The following is a 24955-nucleotide window of genomic DNA, read 5'->3' on the forward strand; positions in this document are numbered from 1 at the left end:
AACTAATTTTAAAAGACTTCGCATACTACAGAAATAAGCTTCTACGAGAAGTTTTCATTGTGCCATATAACTCCCACAGTTCAGGTTTGGGAAGGCCAGCGTAATTCGTGTGTTTAACCTTTAGAATTACAAGTTAGGACTAGCGTTCCAACTCGAAATAAAAGAAAACATAAGCTTTTTTCTTGAGCTATCTAATCTGGCTAAAAAACACACAATCATAGAGCCCTCGTCACAAAGAAAATTAAAAGGTGGTCCATGCACGGACAAACTACTCTATGCAGCGAATATCTTACACTTTGCGAACCCTCTTGAATTGAAGCCATAACTCAAACATTGAAATGCCTTACATTCTGTACGAACACTGCGTGACCATTTACTCGAATTAGGCTCTCATAGAAAGCAAGAGTGATGCAGTTGTCACTGATTATATATAAATTAACAGTAATGTTTCTTTGCTTCTGTGTCACCATGTGGGCTGTTGCTGCTGCATTGTAGAGGTGGCTCTTACCAGCAGTCTCCTCTATCGTTGATGAAAAAAAGCTATTATTATTATTATTATTATTATTATTATTATTATTATTATTATCACACTCGCACCCAAGAACTATACTTCACGAGTTAAGGACGCCTTTCACTAGACGTGCTTATTACAAGGTAAAGAAGGTTTATAAAGCTCACCTTGTATTTATAATTTTGTCGTCATTTCGTAAGTAGACTTACCGCCTTAGGTTAAAGTCGGTTAGTGAATACAGGGGATGCAGTCTTACCACCGCATTCGTGAACTGAAGTTACCTTATCGCGGTAAGGATGCTTACGAAAAAACAACAAATTTATATGTATAAGAAAAGTAGAAGGTGAGATTTAGAAACATTTCCTATCTTGTCATAAGCACGCCTTATGAAAGTCGTCCCTTACTCGTGAAGTATAGCTTTTGCGTGCAAGAGTAGGTACACTTTTACTACAAAAACAAACCTGTGACCTTCGAATAGCGAAGGTCGCAGGTTCAGTTCCTGCCCACGAAAGTTATCTTTTCACCCACTTCTCTTTCCTCACATTTACATCACAATTTGGTTTTATAACTTCCCCTTTATATTCCTCGGTATATTGTCTGTTAGATCTCATTATATATAAATAGATTTTGAAGAGTCTGGATTCGGTTGCCGTAGAAATAGAATAAATAAATATACGTTTTCTAAAAAGACGGTTTATTTGTCACGCTTTGACATATATATATATATATATATATATATATATATATATATATATATATATATATATATATATATATATATATATATGAGCAGGGGTGCACTGCCTGCGACATCGTTATTTACACACCTTTAATAGACCTGTAAGAAAGACATGGTGTCATATATATATATATATATATATATATATATATATATATATGACACTACGTGTTTCAGACATTTTAAAGGTGTGTAAATGGCAATGTCGCAAGTGGTAGGCCCCTGCTCCCCCTCTTTACCTCCTTGAACTTCTCTCAGGTTGCCATTCGAACGACTTGTTCACCAGCCTGTCGCCGGACGAAACTTCAGGCACTTCATCAATCGTTTTGGCTGTGACTAAAACAGCTCCTGAGTCTGGGATCGTCAATGTACGCCATCGTGATTTTCCTCGTTTTAGTACAATCTGTAATGAGGACCTGGACGATTGGGTACGCCAACACAACAGAGTGAGTGAGGCCGACCATTGGGACGATCCGCCAAGCTCCTCAACGTCTCGGTTTATGTTACGGGTGTGGCGAACACTTCTTTTTTTTAACCACCAGGCCGACATTTTTTACTGAAACAATCTTCGAGAGCATATGCGACAGGTCTTTGGTACTCTGGCGGTTAGATTTAATTTGTCTAAGAGGACGCTTGATGCTCACAAAAAACTCAGCAAACCACATACGTCATATATTAGAGATGTTCTTTTGCTCTGTCGGCGCGTAAGACCTTCCATGGCCAATACAAGTGCGTCATCTTCCCATGGGCATCAGGCCTGTTGACCCTAATGCTTTGGCTGTAAAGGCCCCATTAACCCACCAGTGGCTGGGCGAGCTAGAATCTACATGGTTGCTGCCGGACAACCATCCTGCAGCCTTCGCTGATAACCGTACTGCCGACCCATCGTTGCGAGCCACGATCCGAGCAATCATACAAGAAGAACTGCAGTCGCTACCATCCTGCAGCCTTCGCTGATAACCGTACTGCCGACCCATCGTTGCGAGCCACGATCCGAGCAATCATACAAGAAGAACTGCAGTCGCTTGGCTTTTCAGAACGTTCATTTTCTACTGAAACTCCCGATACAAATGTATGTGAGGCTAATAAGGAAGAGTTTGCGGCTATGACCGGTGCTGTATATATAGGCCTTCACATCACCAGGGCCCCACTCAGGCGCAAGTCGGCGCAGTTGAGCCAGCCGTCAATCTAATGATGCCACCGACACCGACCCCATCCCACTTTGCATCCCTAGCTGCCAGCGCGCACATCCAGCGTTGTGCACCAGTGCCAGCAAACCTGGCCTTCATCGCTCCCAGCGAAAGCAACCAACCTCATTACCAACCATGGCGCCCGAAGAGACTTACATGGTACTACTGTGGATATTGTGGACACGTCGCATGTATCCGTTGCAAGCGTCAGTGGGATGAGCGTCGTCGTTTTAACACTTTCGAAGGGGGCTTTGCCACTGGCAGCACTTTATAGTGCCTTCCTTGCGCTACTCTTCAATGTCGCTCTTCCTTTTTACCAGAAACACCTGAAATCACTCCGTGCTACCGCATTAACAAGCATCTCAGCTTCGATCTGCGTCGCTCTACGTCTCCACTTCGACTAGCCTATCAGTGTGCAGACCGTGGTCCGAAAAACTACAGTATGCAGCTTCTTGGCTTCTTGGGAAAAAACTGTTTTCGCCAAACCAAAAAAAAAAAATTCTAGGACATCGTTATATCATCACAACTGTTTTGGTAAAAAAACATAGAAGTGCAGACACTGGTACTAGTCTGTCATTCATTCACCCCGATTTGTGTGCGGGTCTCCGCAAGGTTACTACACCCTACAGTAAACGTATAGTCGGTGACAAGCTGTAATTAAAAAGGAGAGTGTACCGCTGTCTGTTGATATTACACGCGTCCAATTGCAGCCGCTAAGACGCAATTTTCAATGAACAAATCTCTAATTCAGCATGGCGCCGTTCGCGATGAGAGGCGATGCGCCACTGCACTACAGTTCACTATGCGCTGCACAGAGACCGGCCGGCGTCCATCCGGTTTTCCTACGGTGTTTTCTTCGTCAAGAAGAAGCTATTGCATGCAGTTTAATTCATTGTAATTTCCGCCGGATGTCATTTGAGCCTTATATTTCTGATTTTGAAGCGTTTGAAGTGCACCAAAGCGGCAAAGCTTTATCACATTCTGTCGTTTCGGCAGTGCAAAGCAGCAACACGGCGTCTGTTCTCTCTGCGTTACTCTGATTTCACTGTGGTCGGATTCACTGGGAGGCGGGGGAGGAAGAAACTTTGTTAGCGAGTGAGTTTGTACTCACCCTGGGCCACCAATCAGCCGTCACATTGCACGTATGCGTGAGACCACGCAAGGTCAGGGCACTGGTACCCCAGTTCACACAGCGAAGCTGTACGTCCAGATTCCGAGACACAAAGAGGGCCTACCATTCATTTTGTATAAGATATGAGTGCAATAAAGATCATTCATTCATTCATTCATTCATTCATCCCGTGTGCTGATGGCTGGTGGCCTCTGAGGGGGAAAATCGATGGTGTAGCTAAAAAATTGGCCGCATATCCACGGAGTGAATGATGCATAGTGGGGCGAAGCATCCGTCCGTCCATTCGTTCTTGCTTCCGTCCATCCATGCGTGCGTCTGTGTGGCCGCACTTGCGTCCATCCGCCAGTCCGTGCGTGCGTCTGTTCATGCGTCCCTCAGTCCGTGCAGCTATCTGTGCGTCCGTCCATGCATCTGTCTGTGTGTCCATTCGTCCACCTATTCAACAGTCCAAGTACCACCATCTCGCATTTTTTCATCATATATTCCTCATATAAAAGCACCACCATCCAGCGGACATTCCAAAGACTGAACGAGAGGAGGCACACGCACACTTTTTTACAGCTTGCGCTGCGTGTCTACTTCCCACCTTTAACCACCTCGAGTTCATGGTATATATTAGTTCACTGTATTCATAGCACTGTGGCCCAACGCTCGCTAAACCATTCTAAAACCTAGGAGGTTACGCCAAGCGAGTATAACGTAGCAATCCTTTCTTATCTCCTGTGCGTTGTTGAACAACAAAAAGTCCGCAGCGTGCGCGTTAAATAAAACCCGAATTCTCCTGTCTCTCATTCGCCCTTAGCAGCCATTAGCACGTACATTGAGCACTATATTTTATTGTTCAACAGCACACACAAGAAAGCTCTCACCGGCACCACCTTGGAGGTCTAAATGTTATACTTGTTACACACTACTACAACGGCTACGAGGGAAGAACGGGTGCCGCTATAAGGAGCTTCGCCCCTAAAAGAAGGTAGTCATGGGTGGCAGGCGGCTCTCCACGAAGAGTGCACTCCGGAGAATTTGTTTGGAAGTAGAATAGGACGTGAGGCATGGAGGAAGGAAACAACTGAGGGGAGGTCCTGACGCCCCTCGTTGTGAAGCCATGGTGAAGCCGGAATTCGGCCATATTGACTGGGCAAGTTTTTTTTTTTTTGGTGAACCTCCTTAAGGCGTGGCTCTGCCCATTCCTTGTATGTATGTATGTATGTATGTATGTATGTATGTATGTATGTATGTATGTATGTATGTGTGTATGTATGTATGTAAGTATGTATGTATCCATGCATGCATGCATGCATGCATGTATGTATGTATGTATGTATGTATGTATGCAGTAGAACGTAGCCACTGGTGGCACATACCCGCACTAGAGCGGTTGCGTGCCACATGGGATGCGAGATGGGAGATAGCAATATTGGAGTGTTCACTTGATGGACGCATGGAAGGACGGACACACAGACTAGCAGTCGGATGGACTAACGGATAGATGTGCGGACGTACGGAAGGACGGACGCACGAACAGACGCTCGAACAGGACGGATTCACGAATGAACGCATGGACAGACGGGAGGACGCATGCATGGACGCATGGATGGTCACGCGGATAGACAGAATGAAGAGTGAGTGAACGGACGTACTAATGGACGCTTCACCTCACGCATCATCATTCACTCCGTGCATATGCTGTGATTTTTTTTGTTTACATCTGAAGATGACGCAGAAGACGCGACTCTCTCCGACACAAGGAGCGCGTGGGTGGCGTGGCGCGCGTGTCCTGGCGATCTGAAACGAACGAAACGGGGCTCAACAGGCGGGGACGGCGCGATGTCGTCGGCGAAATTATGTCATCCGAGTATTAACAGCGAGTAACAGTTCGTGGATAACGACGCAAGCACAAGAGAACGCGAACCACGCGCGCTAGATGCACCGACTACGGCGAGTGTGGTGTCAGTGTTTTGACGGCTTTATGCGCTGTACAGAAAACACAGTCGGCCGGGCACCCCTCTCTCCGTTTGCCTTCCCTCTCTACGCAGCCGACGCGGCACCCGGTCACCGTGCCCGTCATCCAGATAAAAGTTATACCTTATTGCCAAGTGTGCGGTTGAGTACCGACTCTATTCCCCACATACTGGCACTCTCCTAGAGCCACTGCACCACAACGCCAATCACTCCACTCTAACATACTTACATGAGAGGACTGGGTCACGAATCTGGGCGAAACAGCCTCCTCGTGGAAAATTTTCCTTAACCATATACATACCATCTTAGGGGAGGCCAGGAAACCATCAAACTAAGCTCAGACCCGGACTTGAGTTTCAAAATAGAACAGTTTTGCTCCCTCTCTGTCACTCTATCTCACCAGCGTGAGCGTTGTGCAGTCGCAGGCACCTTGTGCGCTCTAAAGTGACATTTGAACGCGGTTTCTCTAATGCTGAAGGGGCGAGCATAGCAAACGAAGCAGAAAAGGTTCTTCGATAGATCACTGACATCAAATTTGCTCATGCAAAGATTTTTGCACCAGCGAGTAGCTATAGACGCCGTAGCAGCAATTCACGACAACGCAACTGAGGGATGAATAGCTATCACTTTTATTGATTTATATCACTAGAATCTAGCATTATTCAAAAACGGCAGGCAATCCCGCAATTTTTAGCGCTGGGAGCACCAGCAATGGCGCTGCCTCGCGGTCCCCTCCAGATAACCCCACAGCTGACCACTTCTCTAAAGAAAATAGTGACGTCAGGCTCAGCTGCTTTGCAAGCGTTTCGTCTGCTAGGCGGACACATTTAGTCATGCCTTGTCACCTGCATTGCTGTCATCGCCGTACGAAGTGTCGACTCGGGTTCAATACGATAGTCTGGAGCTTGGAATCCTCGCGATTCACGACGTCACGAATTATTTTTGCTTTGATCGACCTTTTGCAGAACAGTGGTTCTGAAATGGACGCCGTTCCAAGCAGCAGTGCAGAGGTGCCCGAGGTTGCACGCTTCAGCCATGTTTGCTCGTGTGTTTCGGTTGGCTATAGTGGTGTGGTTTGTAGTGCAAAGCGTTCCGGTATATTCAGAGGGGTAAATGCAATATAGCTACCGCGAATGAGCATCAGCGGAAAAATAGAATACGTTTCCTGCTTGTCAGGGTCTTTTTTTGTGCCTCCAGATGCCCCCCCCCCTCCTCCCTATCCAGTTTTTGGCGGTTAACACTTTATTACCACTTATACGTGGACGCAAAGTCTACAGATGAACTAAAATTCAACGATACCTGCGTGTTACTTGTTAGGGATGATATCTCACTACACGCTCTTTCACGTTTGATAGCTTGCGGTCGTGTTGATGTGTAACACATACGTGATATGAAAAGACACCCCGATTGCGCTTTTTCCGTGCTTCGAACTAGACAACTGCAATCACCCGCAACTCACAATTGCCCGGCATGCTGACCGACAAGCGCAGGTTTGATCATGCTCTTTTTTACATTCTTTTAAGGGTGGTTTTTATCTTATTAATTTCACGTAATCATTCAAACCGGTGCGATGAAGATCAGACGCGACGAGCCACGGCCGGACCAGACTGCATCTGCGCGCGCTAGCCCGGCCGTGGACGAGCGAGTGCGTTTCTGCACTTCGGCGCCACTCGGCGCCACAATAAGAACACTCGAATCGTACACGTCATCGCTACTAGGGCATCTTCACTCAGGATGGTATTTGTGAAATGTATCACACAGAACACGTAGCAGTAGTGTCGATGTCGCAGGGCAGTCTATTTTCCCTTTTTTACTCCTTAGCTTTTCTACGCTGTTTGACATCGAAATAAAATACCTTCCACGGGACGGATGCCGTTCAAATTTGCCCAAGAAAACCTATGCATACTAAGCTATCGAATGATCGGCACATCTCGATCTTGAAATTTGATGTCAGTGCTCCTTTAACGTGCACGTGCAAGTTGTTACTGCACACACATCGATCATTAATTTACATTCGTGCACATGATGTCCTCAGTACAAATGTTTCGTCCGTTGTCACAAGCAGGAACACTGCACAACCTTTACTGATCTGCTAGAAGTTTGCCGTAGTTTTTGTCATGTTGCCCGAACGCGAGTCTACTGAGGACTTCAGTTACTTCATTTGCCACATGGCACATGAATATATGCGCTTTTTGTAAGCACTGTTGAGGCCCTAAGGCAAACAACAGGTTTCCTAAACTTTGGCACTGGTAAAATACCCGCCGGACAAGCACTGGGTAGGAAAAGACGCGGAAAAAAGCACGGATTTTTTTAGCCGCGCCTCGGTGTGAGACGTACGGAGACGAACATGCCACCATGCCACCGCTGCTCTCTGCTCGACGAACTACACTGCACAACACGTAACAAAAGCAACGCCACCATTGTGCCCTGTATATATGGCCGCCATGGCGTCGTTTTCTCCACTTTTTTTCCGTAGCGCACCGGTTGAGCATGCCCTCTCCTTTCATTCCTTCTTCCATGAACGTGAGGAGTGGGAAGTTGTCTGAAGCTGCCTCCAGATGATTTTTTGTGAGAGAGAAGGACACAAGTTGGAGGGGGTAGAGTCGATAGTGTTGGGTGAGTTCAGAGAACGTGTGTGTGCGGTCTCTCGAAAAATTCTGACCAGAATCGCTATTGGCCCAGAGAATAATTCCTTGGGTTATGTTATCCGTAGCCTAATTTCTAGGATTCACAGATTGAGCCACCACCGAAACAAGTTTATAAGTCTTTCAGAATCCAAAGCACACCCCCTAAATATTTGCCACACGGGATCATTAACGCGGCCACGGCCAAGGTTAAGAATTTCATTTTTATGGAATCGCTAAGTTTGTAAGTAGCGTTGGTTTTGGCTATCACTAACGCCACAGCAGCTTCATCTGCTTCTTGCGAGGTACACCGTGGGCAAAGAATTGGATGACTGAGAGAGGGGGGGGGGCGCTGCAGGATCATAAGCTACAGCTACCGAATGGTCTGGACCAACGTTACTAGATTCTTCTTCAGTTTCCAAACTCCGCCGGAACGAAGCGGTGAAACGCGGCCCCTTTCGTTTCTCGCTCCCTAGGTGGCGCTTCCGGTGCCATTTGATCAGTCGCCGTGACGTAAAGGATCCTATGCACAGTGTTAAACGGAGTTCTTCCGGTTATGTTGGCGTTGCGGGAGTTATTTTCCGTCATAGTGTGCTGAGGTTATTGCGAGTGGGCAATTAAAGCACCAGTTGTGCGGCTAATGCGGTGCCACATGGCGAAGATGCGAGTGCGATGCCTGAATCTTGCGGGCATTGTGTTAATTTAGCGACATTTCGTTCTTGTTCTTTAAAAATCAACCGTATATAATAAAAACCGTTGCAGTGGGCTTAAGGGTAAATGCTGGAGGACTACGCACTTGAATTCAGGAGCATGCTAGAGAAATCACAGGTGGCAAAATTTTTCAAAGCTCTTCAACCTGACGTGCCTCGTAATCGTATAACCCTAGTTATTGTTATATGAAGAGGCACACACCACATTCATCTGATTCCGCTTGAGATGTTGGAAGTATAAAGCATAGAACAAATTGTTCGTTTCAGATAACTCAAATTCACGATCGGAACGTTTCTTTTTTAAGGAAATAAAGCACACAAATTCAATAAATGCGTGTCCCTCATAAGGCTATAAAATGCAAAATAAAATCAGTCCAGCAAAGTCTTATTGCACACAATTTATTGAACGCTACGACAAACGAACTGGAAGTTACCTTTGTTCAAGGGCAAGATCCGAGTTAGAGGAGGCGCGCCTTTTTGTTTGCTACAGCCACCCTTTCCTTGCTTTTTCAATGGTGGTTGAAATCCCTCGTGAAGAAATACATTCTTGTCACAATAACAAAGTTCAATCTTTGGCAAGTGAATGATGATACATCAACTGAACAGCCCACCCGAACAACGCTGCAATTTTCAAGTTCTTTTCAAGTTCGCAAATTTTGTTGAGTTGGAGCCACTTCGGCAACTAGTGACAGAGCAGCGAGGCATGTTTTATAACATCGAAAAACCGTCACACGACGCATGAGAGCTATGTAGCGAACACGCGGCACGATAACACCACAGAGCTGACAGCAAGTTAGACACAACGTCCATTGTCACCATGATATCGCAGTAAGCAGCAGTGGGAGCACACACTGCACGAGTGTCGTCGATATCGCTGAGACACACAATGACAGCGATTGCCACGGACACACTTACACTATACTTTCACCCTCGTCAGACTTGTCAAAAAACTACGAGCGCGCCTCCTCGTGGTGGTGCGTAGAAGGGTGACAGCTGCGGCGGCGCAGTTTGCAAATGGAAAGAAGATTCTAGTAACGTTGGTCTGGACAACACTTTGGTTTTGAATATACCTAGGGTACATCATCTAAAGGGCCATGTCGGATGCACCAAGCATATCGCCTGAGTGTCAGCAGTCTTGACGATTGACACGCTCATTCGTGCGCAATGAGGGGAAGATGAAGTCCGAATAGGCAAGTCTGTGTTCTATGTAATGTGCGCGTCTGTGATTCACTACCCGCAAAAGCTATAGCTTTGGCATTGTCACATGTGCGTCAGTATGTTACTTAGTTGTCGCAACGTGGGAATCTTGGTGACCTTTTGTGATATGCGCTGTGTTGTGTGCCTATACGAGTGTTGTAGGTGCGGGCGAGGCGTGGAAAAAAACATCAACATTACCTGCTAACGTGGCGCATTAAGAAAGTAAACAAGCCAGATGAGGACTATAAGCAATGTTTTATGCTTTATAATGTGAATTGTGGTCATCCGGTATGTGTGGGTGTGTGTGCATGTGAAAAAAAATTAGTTTGTCTATTGGCGCCGCCGCGTAATTTTAATGGAAGAGATTTTCACCGGCTCAGGTTTAGGTGCCAGGTTGAAGTGGCGTCCGTTGCGTAAGCGCTTGTCTCACAATGGACGCGCGAACGCTTTGCGTGAAAAGCACCGTGCGAGGTTTTTGAAACCGCGAATTGAAGTGCGCTATATAATATTGCTGCATCGATAGGGATTGTTACTGAAGCAACGCTGCTAGAATGAGCGACAAAAAAAATTAAATGAAATATTTCGTGTCTATGGCATTGTATCACACTTCGCAATATCTTAATAGAAAGTTTTACTTTTGTCTAACGTGTTCGTGTTTAACATTTGGCCAAAATGGCATGCGTGGATTACGCAGTCATCAATTGTTTCTATTAAAAAGAGTTCCGTGAGAGAAAACATGGAGAATACATTGATCCCTTCTCAAAGCTAAGTCCGGTGCGCTATTCACTCGCAATTGCAAGAGAAAAAACATATTTTTGCCCAGCGTCTTTGTACAGACAGAACTTGGCACAGATTCATTCATAAAAGGTAGCGGCCCCTGTTCTAGCAAAACTGGGTCCCGCTAAAAAAGGTGCACATACAGAGGTTTACGGGGTCATGGCAACACAAAGTGTGCAAGTTGTCGAAGCAAGAAAACAAAATCACCTACAGCTTTTAGTCCCCGCCAGTTCGGCCACGTACATCACCTTGGCATTAACTTAACGAAAAGGCACGCACTGTCCACCCCCTCAACTCTATTTAACACAATGTACGCTATGACTTTTACTTCAATGAAACAAGACATCGAAAGAAACTTTGGCGTTTACCTAAAAAACGATGACAAACATGGAGATGCGAGACGTACATTTGGTATGTACGGCAGCACAAGAATCAAAATTCTCGATGTCAATCTCAGATCGTTTCTCCATTTTTTCTGAGTAATAGTTGTAATAGTTACAGAAGACAGTGAAGAAACCTGGCAGCGAAAGTTTCGTCAAGCAACAAAACACTACACAAGCTTTATGAAATGTGGATAATGCCTCTGTTTCATCTTGTACAACCAAAGAAAATTAATTTCAATATTTTTAACTTTAAGTTAGTTGTGGTATTGTTTGGTTTAGTACAACCGTAGGCACCACGCAGAAACGTCGCCTTTGAGTGATGTACACTGCTTCTTCATGTACTCCGTGATAAGCGTGGTGAGAATTGCGATATAAACAACATATACATTGCTAAGGGGAGGCTGAATTCCGTGCTTTTGCGAATTTATTTATCCAACTCGGGTTTCTTTATTTCAATATCAATGAATTATTCTAAGATGATAACTGTATGCTTGAAAATTATCGCCTTTCTTTGGGAACTACTTCTTTGTAACGTGGCGGCATGAAAAGTACGGGACATGCAGCCTCATGGATGGAGCTTATATTCAGTATTAGGCTGTCACCGACTACACGTTGTTCTCTGCTCAAGCGAACGCTATTCGACCTTCCGAATGTGAAGTGTTCGTATCTACATCGACGGAGGTCTGCATAATATGTGCATATTGCAGTGCTTAGTTAGTGTGACTAACAGCTTATATTAGAATCGGATTTTCTCTCAACGGCGTCTGCCTCCATGTGCTGCTGGCAGAGCGTTCTCTATATGAACGATACTGCCTATTGGCTTCACGCAGATGATACACCACTTTGTTTTTTTTACTGCAGAACACACTGAGCTACCTCAACGCAGTCACCGAATTGCTACATTTATGTCTGATGCGATTGACCGAGGATATGTGCTCGTACAACCATCTTCACGCTCTGTCCCCAGAGGGATAGCCTTCGCTTCAGGGCTGGTTCAATTAGCCGATGGCTTTGCATTTGTTTACTAAAAATATCATGGAACCTTATTGGCTTAACACACAAGAAAATATGGGCAGTGACCACTGTATATTTGAAACCACGTAGGAAGCAGGTCCAAGTAAAAGAGGAGGCAAAAAAGTGATGTTTGGATGGGATAGTTTTATTAAAATAAAAGAGAAGCAAGCATGTGATGTCATCGAACACTTAGACGAATAGCTAGGGAACCTTAAGCAAAATATTCAAATGGCAACTTACACCATACCAAAAACAGAAGGACTAGAAAGCACAGACAGCAAGCTCCATATGTTGGAGGCAAAAAAGAGCCTAGAAACACGGATGAAAATGCAAAAACACAACAAACGCCTTAGAAAAAGGATAGCCACCCTCAGTAAGGATATTGAGAAGTATGCGCAGCAAATACGCAGACAACAATGGGAGAAAAAATGCGATGCGATGGAAAAACAAATAGGTTTCTCTAAAACATGTAACCTGTTAATATGTCTAATAGACTCGGAAGCGAGCAAGACAGCACAACAACACAACTTTATTAGACTTTTACATAAATACAAAGGTACGGAGAAAGAACTGATTGAAGAAATCAGACAGAGATACATAGGGGATACAACCAAAGAGCAATTAGGCATGTACAGAGGTAAGGAAAATGATTCACTAGACCTACCCATATTAGAGGACGAGGTATAGTCGGAACCAAAAAAAACTGAGCAGTACATCCACCCTGGGCTCGATGGGATCACAAATAAAACGCTCAGGAATTTAGACGACAAATCTATCACAGCCCTCACCGAATATATGAACAAGTGCTGGGAAAAAGGTAAGATACCCAAGCAATGGAAAATGGCAACAATCAGAATGACTCCCAAGCCAGGCAAGAAATTAGATCATGAAAACCTTAGGCCTATTTTCCTAACATCCTGCATACGAAAGTTATTAGATCATGTAGTCATCACTCGCCTGTCAAATTATATGGAAGACGATGAGCTTTTCCTCATACGATGGTAGGCTTCAGGACAAACCTGTTCACACACGACATTATGCTTAAGATTAAACATAAATAAATGATTCGGGTCTCAATATACACGACACAAAGTCATAGTTGGCTGAGATCTTAAAAGAAGCATTCGATAATACATCACATAAAGCTATACTTACCAATCTTCAAGCATCAGGGGTTGGAAAAAGAATAGACGATTATATAAAAGACCTTTGAACTGACCATACTGCAAGAATAATACTAGGCGAAGCAGAATCCCAAGATTTTAGTCTAGGCAGCAGAGGTACGCTGCAAGGCTCAGTGCTATCCCCTTTTCTTTTTAACGTGGCCATGATAGATCTCCCTACCAGACTGAAGAAATTTCTAGGACTCCCCCATAGCCTCTATGCAGATGACATTACCTTATGCGTAGCAGAGGATTGTGACGGATACATAAACAAACCTCTACAAGCCGCAGTGAATATTGTAGAAAACTATGCCACACCTACAGGGCTATAATGCTCACCGGAAAGATTGGAATTTCTTTTCTATATCCCGACATGTAGAGGTCGGAAAAGTATCCAGAAAAACCTAACATTAAAGTCTTTGTTGGAAAATAACAAATACCTACGGTCGAAAGCATAAAAAATCTAGAACCCAGAATCAGCTCAAGCGGGCGTTAGAATAAATAAATAAGAAAAGAGAGGCGATTAGAATAATTGAAGCCAATGAGCAGCTAATTATGCGTCCACTTGAACGAATTGCAAACAACAACTATGGTATGAACGAAAATAATGTGATAAGACTGGTACAGGCTTTTGTCATCACTCGTATTGTATATGTGGTTCCGTACCTCAGACTGCAAGTGGCTGAGTGAAAAAGAATTGCAAGTGTCATTAGACGAGTTTTCAAACAGGCGATCGGACTTCCAATAACTACCCCCAATTGAAATTACTTCAATATCTTGGCTTGACAACACATCAGGAAAGCTTATAGAAGTTCATAACATCGCACAATATCAAAGACTAACGCAGAGTAAAACAGGCAGAGTCATACCAGAGGAACTGGGTATAAACTACGCAAAACAATTTGGCGCCAAAAAGGATGCTTTGTCCCGACCATCGCAAGACAAGGAGAGCTGAAAGAGCGAAAAATATACATAACGTGAAAGATTTACCGTAAAAAACATTCGTAGACGCGGCCAACCACAAAGGAATTGACAACATGACTATTGTAGTAGTGGACTGCAAAGAAAATCATAAGGTTAGTTGCTTTGTGAGAACGAGCTTTGCAGAAGAGGCGGAGGAAGCAGCTATTGCAATGGCAATAGCATCCACCTCGACTTCACTAATTCTTAGCAACTCGCAGACAGCTGTGAGAAACTTTGCACGAGGGCGAATAATTCAAATAGCTGTAAAAATATTGGCTGGATGCAAAGACCGACGAACAATACATATAGTCTGGGCGCCCGCTCACTCCTCCTCATCCGGCAGTGAGGGTGCACACCAGACAGCTCGAGGATTTACAGGCCGAACCTCTGGATCACCCTGGTCGAGCGGGGAGGACGATGAGAGATTTGAGTGGATGACCATTTCCAGAGATATTACGTACTATTACTCTACGTACTATTACTCTTGCAGAAACACGAGAAGACGCCATACCACTTTCGCGGACCGATGGAGCCAGTAATTTTCGACAAATTGCGCGTGAAGTCACGTTTTCACTGTGGTTCTCGCCAAGCAACGAGACGAATTGTCAACACCACCTGTCCTCTTTGATGGCTCTCCACATGCCCACTAGGCTAGACCGAAGAGAAGTCACCCTTCGTCATCGCTCATGGCTAGGAGTGGCATTTACAAAATCTTATTCCTCTCTCATAGGAATGGCGGACTATGCTCTCTGCGATGCCTGTCATTGCGAAGAGACGCTACACCACATCCTATGCGACTGTCCGTTGTATGACATCCAGGGACAGTCACTGGCTTCCGTTCTTGCGTGCATCGACAACATCCAAATGACTGTGGACACTATTCTGTCAAGTGCCCGAGAGAATACATTGCAGCAGAAGGCTACAAAAGCTCTGTTTAAATTCCTACGTGACACGGACTTGAACAAGCGGCTGTAACAGCAACGTCACACACCACGAAAGACTAGACTGGACAATGGCTGAGTGTGCGCGCGTGTGCTGCCGAATGTGCAGTGTTTATCTCTCTTCGCTCTCCGCTCTCTATTTTTCATTTCCCTCAACCCCCTCCCATGCGCAGGGTAGCAAACCGGCTGCCTATAGGCTGGTTAACCTCCCTACCATTCTTTTCCTTCTATTTTCTCTCCTTTCCTTATGCACTATTACAGGCTAAGCAGGAAAGTTTACCTTCCCGCACACTCGTCACTGAACAAACGACAGGTGGTGGCTGGCGCCTACTCCAGACTCATACGTTTCCTAGTCCGGTAACAAGGAACCGCTGCGTGCCTGAACTTCATTCGGATAAGTGTAAATTTCGCCTCGACAAGGCGGACTTGAGCCACATTTTATGGGTATAGCCGCAGGCCTCCATGAGAGGCGAATTTCCAGATGGGAGTGGATAAAATACCATGTTTCTCAGTTCTGACTCTCAAATACAAGCTTGCCTAATACGGCAGGCCAAAGACGCCACCAGGGCCCATGAGATCATGGTCGTGGTCTAGGTTTGGTCCTCTTTTCTCCTCTCGCACCTGACAGAGAAGTAGGATCATTCTGACAAATAAATAAAGTTTGTTGATCATTATCGAAGGGCTTAACGTGCGCTTGCGTCACTATATCAGAGCCACTTTTTGTGGTTACTCTTCAAGAGGCATGTCCTGAAGATCTCTTTTTTACAATTATCTTCGAACTGACTGTTTCGCAGATAAAACAGCTGTTTGCCTTGCTGACCAAGCCCTAGCCTTCGTTTGGCGTCCACTCTAGTGTATCGGGACAGATTTACGTCACCACGTATCTGATAGAGACCGACGCTATGTCCATCGTGCGTCATCGGCTATACTCTATGATTCAAGCTGGTCACCCACGGCAAAAGGCGCACAAGTTACTTCGCCAGCTCCCTTAAACCCCCATAATGGGTGCATAGCACGTTCGAAATGATGTTATGCGCCAAATGAAGTACACACTAAGGACAGGTGACACGTGTGTTCCTTTAATTTTTTTACTTCAAAACGAATTTCGTTAAATGCCCTGCAGACCGCTGCAACTCAATGCCAGTTGAGAAATTTTTCTGTGATTGTTGCGAATATAGCACACGCTACGACAAGGCTGTGAAGAGCGTGTTTCACTGTGCTAAAGCATAATTAGGCCGAAGCTGGCTGATTGTGATTCACTTCAATTTTCCCGTATGCAACTTCTGCCTGGCCTAACTAAGGTATTATATTTTGTTTTACAATGAAATGAGTTGAGTATGTAATCAACATTGTTGTTTGTGACCTCCTTCCAGAAAGACAAGACTGTACAATGTGGGTTGGAGAAAATCTTGTCGGTGAACTCGAAAATCGTTGTTATACTATATTCAGAGAAGAGTGTGGTAAAGCCAAAATTATTATGGAAAGAATAGATAGTATCTGTAGAAGTAAGTGCGCTTATTTTAAAAAACATATATACTTCTATCAATTTCTTTCGGCATGCACTATAACCATTCATGTTATGCTTGCATTTCAGGAGCTTTTCGGGTTGCTCGTCCGACGGAAACTGAAGAAAATTAGTGTGAACTGGTTGAAATAAATATGTGAATCTGATTTGACTTGATATGAATTTTTTTTCTGTACCTTCGTAGAAGTGAATCCAGTTAGCTTCACACAGACCACATTTTATAACAGCTAACGCATCTCGCCATTCAATTCATTTTGGCTGCATTCATATGAAATACACCTTTCCCTGCAGTGAAACTTGTCATAGCTCTGCCAGTCTAAACCTCCTACAGATCTGAGAGGCACCAAAATTACCAAATCTACAAAGACACTGAAAGCACAGATTTGAGGCATTATCCTGCATTCAGCTACAATTTTCTAATGTATACTCAATAATTGTCACCAAAACATGTTAGGTTCTTTAAACACGGTGTATCCTGTATCATTTATATGGTGATAAAGTGTCAAAGTTTATAAAATTGTCCTTCGCCTGCACCTACTATTCAACAGCTGACCGCTAACGGCCTCATTGCTACAACTAATGAATGGGAATAAATAAATGCGCAGCATTTGTGAAGATCTATCTATCTATCTATCTATCTATGTATGTATGTATATATATATACATATATATATATATATATATATATATATATATATATATATATATATATATATATATATATATATATATATATATTTATAGCCACCTACGACTTTTAGCTCTCCTAGCCATTCCGATAACGGTATCGATACCCAAATAGGTGTGGCATAACATGACTGAATGGCAAGCATATTTGATTAGCATTAACATGAAAAGCATTACATGACTTGTGTGAATGTCATGATAGGCGTTTCGTGGCCTTGACGCTCTTGTGGTGGATTCATTCACATAACATTTTGGAAAACTGTTATGATCTGACTCCATAGTGAATGTAACTGACAGCCCCTAACAAAGAAATCATGACATCCATATCATGATTTTTATGCTATGAATTGTCAGGACTACACGCCACGCTCATGGTGCTCTCATGGTCCTTTCGCTAGCTTTACTTATACCCAATATGGTATTACAGGACGTGACTGGATGACGAAAGTACATGGATGGTGCACACATAATAGTTATAAGACGCTTGTCATGTAATAACATGGCTGATACCACGCTTATGATACGCTCATGGCAGTTTCGCTAGCTTCGCATACACATTTTGGTGTTACGCGACGTCAACGGGTGACGTGTATATATGACTCGTGCAAACTTGATAATTATGACATGAGTTTAAAGTAAGAACATGACAACATACCACACTCATGATGCGTTCGTGACCCTTTCCTTAGTTTCACATATACCAAATTTGGTATTACGTGACACGAATGGAAGGCGAAGCTAAATGACACGTTCATACGAGATAATGATGATATGCATGTCATGTAAAACATGACTACAGGCTATGCTCATAGCACACTCGCGGCCCTTTTGCTAGCTCCACATATAGGAAGTTTGGTATCCGATGTTGTGAATAGACAATGAAGGTAAATGACACGTCAAAATGCGATAATATTGATATGTGTATCATGTAAAACATGACAAAATGCTAGGGTCATAGCGTGCTCGTAACCGCATCAGTATCTCCACAAATAAAAAATTTGGTATCAGGTGACGTGAATAGATGATGAAGGTAGATGACATTTCGAAACCGGATAATCATGGCATGGGAATCATGCACGGTATAATTACATCCACCTCGTAACGTTATGTTCATTTCAAAGTGATATATAAACCTTCTCAATTCGTGGTTTGCATATCACAGATTCTTACAGTGGGTGGGACCGGCTATTTTTTTCGTTAGCAAGCACAGACCAATTCAATTCTATCTATCTATCTATCTATCTATCTATCTATCTATCTATCTATCTATCTATCTATCTATCTATCTATCTATCTATCTATCTATCTATCTTGGGGCTACGTATCGACACTCTTGTGGATGTTTCTCTAAAGTGTAATGTATGGAAAGGGAACCAACAGAGGATAAATATACCACAAACTAGATTTGCAGGCCGTGCCGTAAACTGCATGGTTTACCAGAGCATAGGCACGTATGGCATGTGATCACACACAATATCTCGCGTCAGGCGGGTATACATTGAATGTTATTGACCATTTATATTGTGACAGGGCCATGCCATACACGAAGGGAGCACACTCGTTGTTCTCATGAAACTGTTTATCATGCCGTACTTGTGGCCAGAAAACTGAAGGTCACATTACTGCAACATAAGGGCACTAATAATGTCGAAAAGAGAGTTGGGCAGCGATCAAGTGACAAGCGGTGAAGCGCGGTGGCATGTGTACAAGTGTCGTCGGTTATTGAAGCCTTATCACAAGTCTTTGCGCAAGCTCTGGAAAAATCTCGAGGGTTCGCATCTCGCGTGAAATCCTAATAGAACAATCTACTATCATCGAGAACGTTCTCGAACATTGATATGCTGTTTGCGCTTAGCATTTCTGAACCATGTTTTGTGGGCGAAAACTCAATCAAACAAAAGTGAAAATGAGAAACATGCCTGGCATTATTCCCCACTGAAAGAGCATTGTTCCAGTGTTTAAAACAGAACATGGAGAAAATTACATGGACATTAAAGATTACAATGAGGTAACTGCAATAACAAGCATAAAGCAGGAAGAAACAACAAATAATCCTGTGTTTAGGATCGTTAATGCACATGAAACGGCTGGAGGCGCACGGCATGAAATATTTCAGGTCGTGCCCGGCACCGTTGAGTGTTCGTGATGCCTTCGGACACACCCTTGTAGTTTAGTAGGTGGAGACGCCGAGGTACCCTGTGTGCTCAAGACTACAAACGAAGAAGTTTTATGGGCGCAGCTCTTCTTTGTCTAACTTTGTCCGGCGTCAGACAAAACCAGCAGAAGAAAACGAGAAAAAAAGTGAAAGCAGCATATTTCGAACAGAGCAATAGATTGCGCTGTCTTTTGAAGATAAGGCGGAGATACCGGAGGTACCGGTGTGTGATAGCAACCTGCAAAGAGCGGTTGTCAACGCAAACCAAGATATATGGCGAATGAGTCGAGAGAAAGGCATTCAGGTGGTGGAAATAAACAGAGAGGTGAATAGGTGGGGTGGTTTTCAACGAGACAAAATTCACTTCGATGGACGGCTAGGTCATGAGGTGGGTTGGCGACTTGCAGGACGCGCAGTAGCTTTTTGGGGGGGCAAATGAGCCCTTCGGGGTGCGGGATAGCTAGTAACGAAGAAAACAACCAGGGAGACTCTTCAACAGGTGGTATGGACAGATACGATTCCAAAGTGGCACCAATATCTAAGATAGATAGAGTCCGGGGCATAAGTAGACGTAGCCACGAGCGCCCAGCCAATTCAGACATAGGGTATATTAACATGCAGAGTGGTAGGAACAGGCTGAAGTGGGAAGAGATAGAAGAACAGCTAAGGGAGGAGAGACCGATGGTATACGGTTTTGTAGAAACACATCTCAGGGACATGGAACAACCTCCGAACAATCCGGACTACGCGTGGGATTATTGTAATAGAACAGAAGGCAGCAGAAAGGGGGGTGGTATTGGGACATTCATTCATAAAAGTACAGACTGGCAAAGGGTCAAGCAGGAGTGCAAGGAACATTTATGGCTAAAAGGGAAAGTGGCAGGTCAAATGACACTCCTTGGTTTCGTGTACTAGTGGACGGGAGCAAAGGCCAGAGAGGAAAACCTGGCAATGGTAGAGTGTATATCAAAGGACATTCAGGAGTTAGAAATAGAATGCGAGATGATTATACTAGGAGACATGAATGCGCACATAGAAGATATAAATGGGTATACCGACCCGACAGGCAAAATAATCATGGATATGTGTGAAAGGCTTGATTTGGTCATTTGCAACAGTACCGAGAAGTGTGAAGGGCAAATAACATGGGAGGTAGGAAGGCTGCAGTCGATGATAGATTATGCACTGATGTCACATAGAATGTATAATAAGCTCAGGGGAACGCACATAGATGAAACAGGCTCCAGAAGTCTGGGTAGTGATCACAAACGTATCAAGCTAAGTTTTGGAAGAGCAGTGAAAGTGAGAAGGAGACAAGATGAGCAACTACAGGAAAACTTTTATCCAGAAAGGCAAATTGAAATAGCCACTAAACAACTTGAGAAAGTATTCACGGAGGATAATAAGACAGTGTGGACATACACGAATCTAATTAGACTCTTTGAGCTAGAGCTTGCTAAGACGCGTGACAAGTCACCCCGGAAAAAAAGACAAAAACCCAAGAGTTTGTGGGATGAGGAAGTTAAGAGAGCCATAGCAAAACGTCAGGAAGCCTCTAAGAATCACAGACATGCTAAGCAGCGGGGTGAACCGACAGATGATGTTGAAAGAAAATGGGAAACCTTTCTAAGCTGTAGAAAAGATGCATCCCTTCTGATCAATGAAAATATTAGAAGAAAGGGAGCTCAGTGACTGGCAGAAGTGCATAAAAAGATAGAAAGGCAGCTGCGAAATTTCGGAACCGTTTAAACTCCCTAAGAAATGAGACGAACCTAGAGCAGAGTTTTATAACTACAGCCCAAGGTGCTAGGCTAGAAGGGTACGAAGCTATTGAATATATATGAACAAGGGTTACAGAAAAATTTCAACAAAGTACTTTATGCACCACAATAGACATGGACGAATAAAGTGGTGCAATGGCTCTATTTTCACAACGAGAGCAGGCAAGGGCTAAGAAAAGGGTTCCTAGTAGTACATCAACAGGCCCAGATGCATTCCAATTATGCTGATAAAGACATTAGGTCCGAAGTCTAAGCAGGCTTTGAGAGAGGCAGTGAGCAAAATAATAATCGGTGGGGAAGTTCACGATGGATGGAAACTTAGAAGGATGAGCATGATCTATAAAGGAAAGGGGGACAAAGCTGATATAAACATCTACGATCCTATAACAGTGACATCAATGGTCTACAGGCTGGCGATGCAGATTGTAAAGGAAAGGCTGTGAGCATGGATAGAGGATGAGGGGGTGCGGGGGGAACTGCAGAATGAGTTTCGGAAACACAGGAGGTTGGAAGACAATCTGTTCTCACTGACGCAGTGCATCGAAATAGCTGAAAAGGAACACAGGCCCCTGTGGCTAGCATTTTTGGATATCATGGGAGCGTACGATAGCGTGGCCCAAGAGGAATTGTGGGGAATACTGGACATACTAGGCGTGAAACATGTAGTCACTATTCTTTTAAAGGATATCTATAAAGGTTGATTGATATGTGGGGTTTAACGTCCCAAAACCACTATATGATTATGAGAGACGCCGTAGTGGAGGGCTCCGGAAATTTAGACCACCTGGGGTTCTTTAACGTGCACTCGAATCTGAGCACACAGCCTTACAACATTTCCGCCTCCATCAGAAATGCAGCCACCACAGCCGGGATTCAAACCCGCGCCATGCGGGTCAGCAGCCGAGTACCTTAACCACTAGACCACCGCGGCGGGGCTATCTATAAAGGTAACAAGGTAGTTATAAAGTGGGCAAAAACAGGTATCCAAGCCTGCAGAGGTAAAACGGCGGCTTAGGCAGGGCTTTCCCCTGTCACCCTTATTATTCATGATGTACCTACAAGGATTAGAGGCCAAATTAGGGGGAAGTGGACTGGGCTTCCACCTCTCTTTAGTCAAACAAGAAAAACTCATTGATCAGGCACTAACAGCATTAATGTACGCAGATGATATAGTGCTAATGGTCAACAACAAGCAAGATTTGCAGAGATTGATGGACGTAATGAGGGAGATAGGTTAGATTTTAGATCCAGTAAGGAAAAACCGGCAGTCATGATTTTCAATGACAACGAAGGTAGTGAGCTTAGAATACAGGAGGTCACGCTAGAGATAACGGATAAATACAAATATCTTGGCGTATGGATAAGCAATGGGACCGAGTGCCTGAGGGAACACGAAATATACGTGACGACTAAAGGTAAGAGGAATGCAGCACTGATGAAAAATAGGGTACTGGGGAATTACAATAGGTATGATATTGTGAGAGGAATATGGAAACGAGTCTTGGTTCCTGGGCTGACGTTCGGCAATGCGGTCTTGTGCATGAGATCAAAAGTTCAAGCAACATTAGAAATTAAGCAACGTGGAATAGGTAGGCTCGCTTTAGGAGCTCGCGGGAATACACAAAATCAGGGAGTACAAGGTGATATGGGATGGACATCATTTGAAGACAGGGAAGCTAGCTGCAAGATAAAATTTGAGAAGCAATTGAGAGAAATGGGGGAGGAGCGTTGGGCTAGGAAGGTTTTCAGCTACTCTTACACGAAGAATGTCAATACACAATGGAGGAAGCGTACCAAAAAATTGACTGGTAAATACTTGGAAAACAGCAGGTGGCTAAACCAAAAAGAACTATCGGTTAAGAAGAAAGCGAAGAAAACGGAGACTGACATGTGGAGAATGGGCATGATTAAGAAGTCCGCACTAGAGATCTATCGAACTTTTAAGCAGGAAATTGCCAAGGAAAGGATCTATGATAATACTCGGGGTAGTTCTGTACTGTTTGAGGCCAGGACGGTAGTACTGCGAACTAAGACATATCGGGCCAAATACGAAGGGATAGACACAGTATGCAGTGCGTGTGGAGAGGAAGAAGAAACTGCCGATCACTTGATAATGTTCTGTAAAGGGCTTCACCCTATAGTTCAGGATGATGGCGCACAGAGTTTTTCAAGGCACTGGGGCTTAGGGACCGGGAGTGTAAAATAGACTTCAGGTGGGGAGACTTAACTAGAAGGAGGTTATCTGATGGGTGGCTAAAGTCAAGGCACGAGTGAAAATTAAACCCTTCACTGCAAAGTACGAATCCTCAAACTCACTTTTTAAAGAAAAAAATCAATCTAGTTTTCGGTTCATTAAGTATTACGGCTTGGTGGCGCTAGCCACCGCCCGAATAAAGGGTACAGCCATATCCATCCATCGATCCATTCATTCAAGGCAGAGACTTCTGCGCCGCGCTGCGCACGAGCCACCCCCATACAGAAACGGCTGCTGTGCCACACGGAAGTGACGCCATGCATTTTCTGGTTAGGCGCTTCGTTTGAATAGTCGGGAGCACGGAGGAAGGAAAGGTAAAGGAGAGGCCCTGACGTCACTCGTTGTGAAGCCGCGATGAATCTGGAAGTCGGCCATATTGACTAGGCAAATTCTCCTTTCTAGTTTACATATGAATGCGAAGCAGAAGGCGTGACTCGCTCTCCGGCTCGTAAAGCACGTGGGCTGCGCAGCGCGTGCGTCGTGACGACCCTAAACTAATGGAACTGGGCTCATCACTCTGAGCCAGCGGGACACCTTCAGCAAAATCGCTTCATCCGAGTAATAACAGGGAGTAACAGCTCGCCGACAACGAAGCAACTACGAGAGAACGCGCACTAGATGCACTGACAACGGCGAGTGCTTTCACGTCATTAATTCAGCAACTGTACAGACAACACGATCGGTCGTGCGCCTTCTACGGTTGCATTTCGCCACGCGGCCGACGCAGCGTCCTGCCACTGTGTCCGTGTTCCGCATGAAAACCACCGGCGTCAGCATTCTGCGACCGTGGTGACTGAGCACGGTGTTAGTGACAGTTGAACGTGGTTGCTGTTACGTTGAGATTACATGCCATGCTGGTGGAGAGTGTACCAAGCGGAAAAGTAAAGGTGTTTTAATACGCACATGCAAGTTGTTACTGTACACACACAACACGAAACTACATATGTGCACATGGTCCTCACGGCGTCTTGCTGGGCTCAGCAGCGCCGTCCGTTGTCACAAGCAGGAGCACTGCTCAACCGTCACTGACCTGCAAGGCGTTCGTCGTCATTCAGCTTCGTCATGATGCACAACGCAATTTCGCTGAACACTAACTGCTTCATCCGCGTCACCCGCCGCACGACACATGGATATGCACTTGTTCTACGCACTGTTGAAACCCCGGGATGAACAACGGGATTTGTAAACGTTGCTAATAGTAATGTAACAGCCAGGAGAACACTGCGTAACCAATAACGCGGCGCAGA

The 24955-nt window shown here is 44.5% G+C and overlaps 1 protein-coding gene across 1 annotated transcript in view; it reads left to right on the plus strand.

The window, feature by feature from the left end:
* The window catches only part of LOC142767570 (uncharacterized), a 455408-nt gene extending 438431 nt beyond the window's left edge, over positions 1–16977 (plus strand). The window contains exons 10-11 of the mRNA XM_075869529.1: positions 16680–16811; positions 16901–16977. Of these exons, the coding sequence (XP_075725644.1) occupies positions 16680–16811; positions 16901–16944 (176 nt within the window). The 3' untranslated portion in view covers positions 16945–16977. The remainder of the gene's footprint in view (positions 1–16679; positions 16812–16900) is intronic.
* The last annotated feature ends 7978 nt before the right edge of the window (positions 16978–24955 follow it).

This window comes from Rhipicephalus microplus, chromosome 7 (assembly GCF_043290135.1).
Source record: "Rhipicephalus microplus isolate Deutch F79 chromosome 7, USDA_Rmic, whole genome shotgun sequence".
NCBI lineage: Eukaryota > Metazoa > Arthropoda > Arachnida > Ixodida > Ixodidae > Rhipicephalus > Rhipicephalus microplus.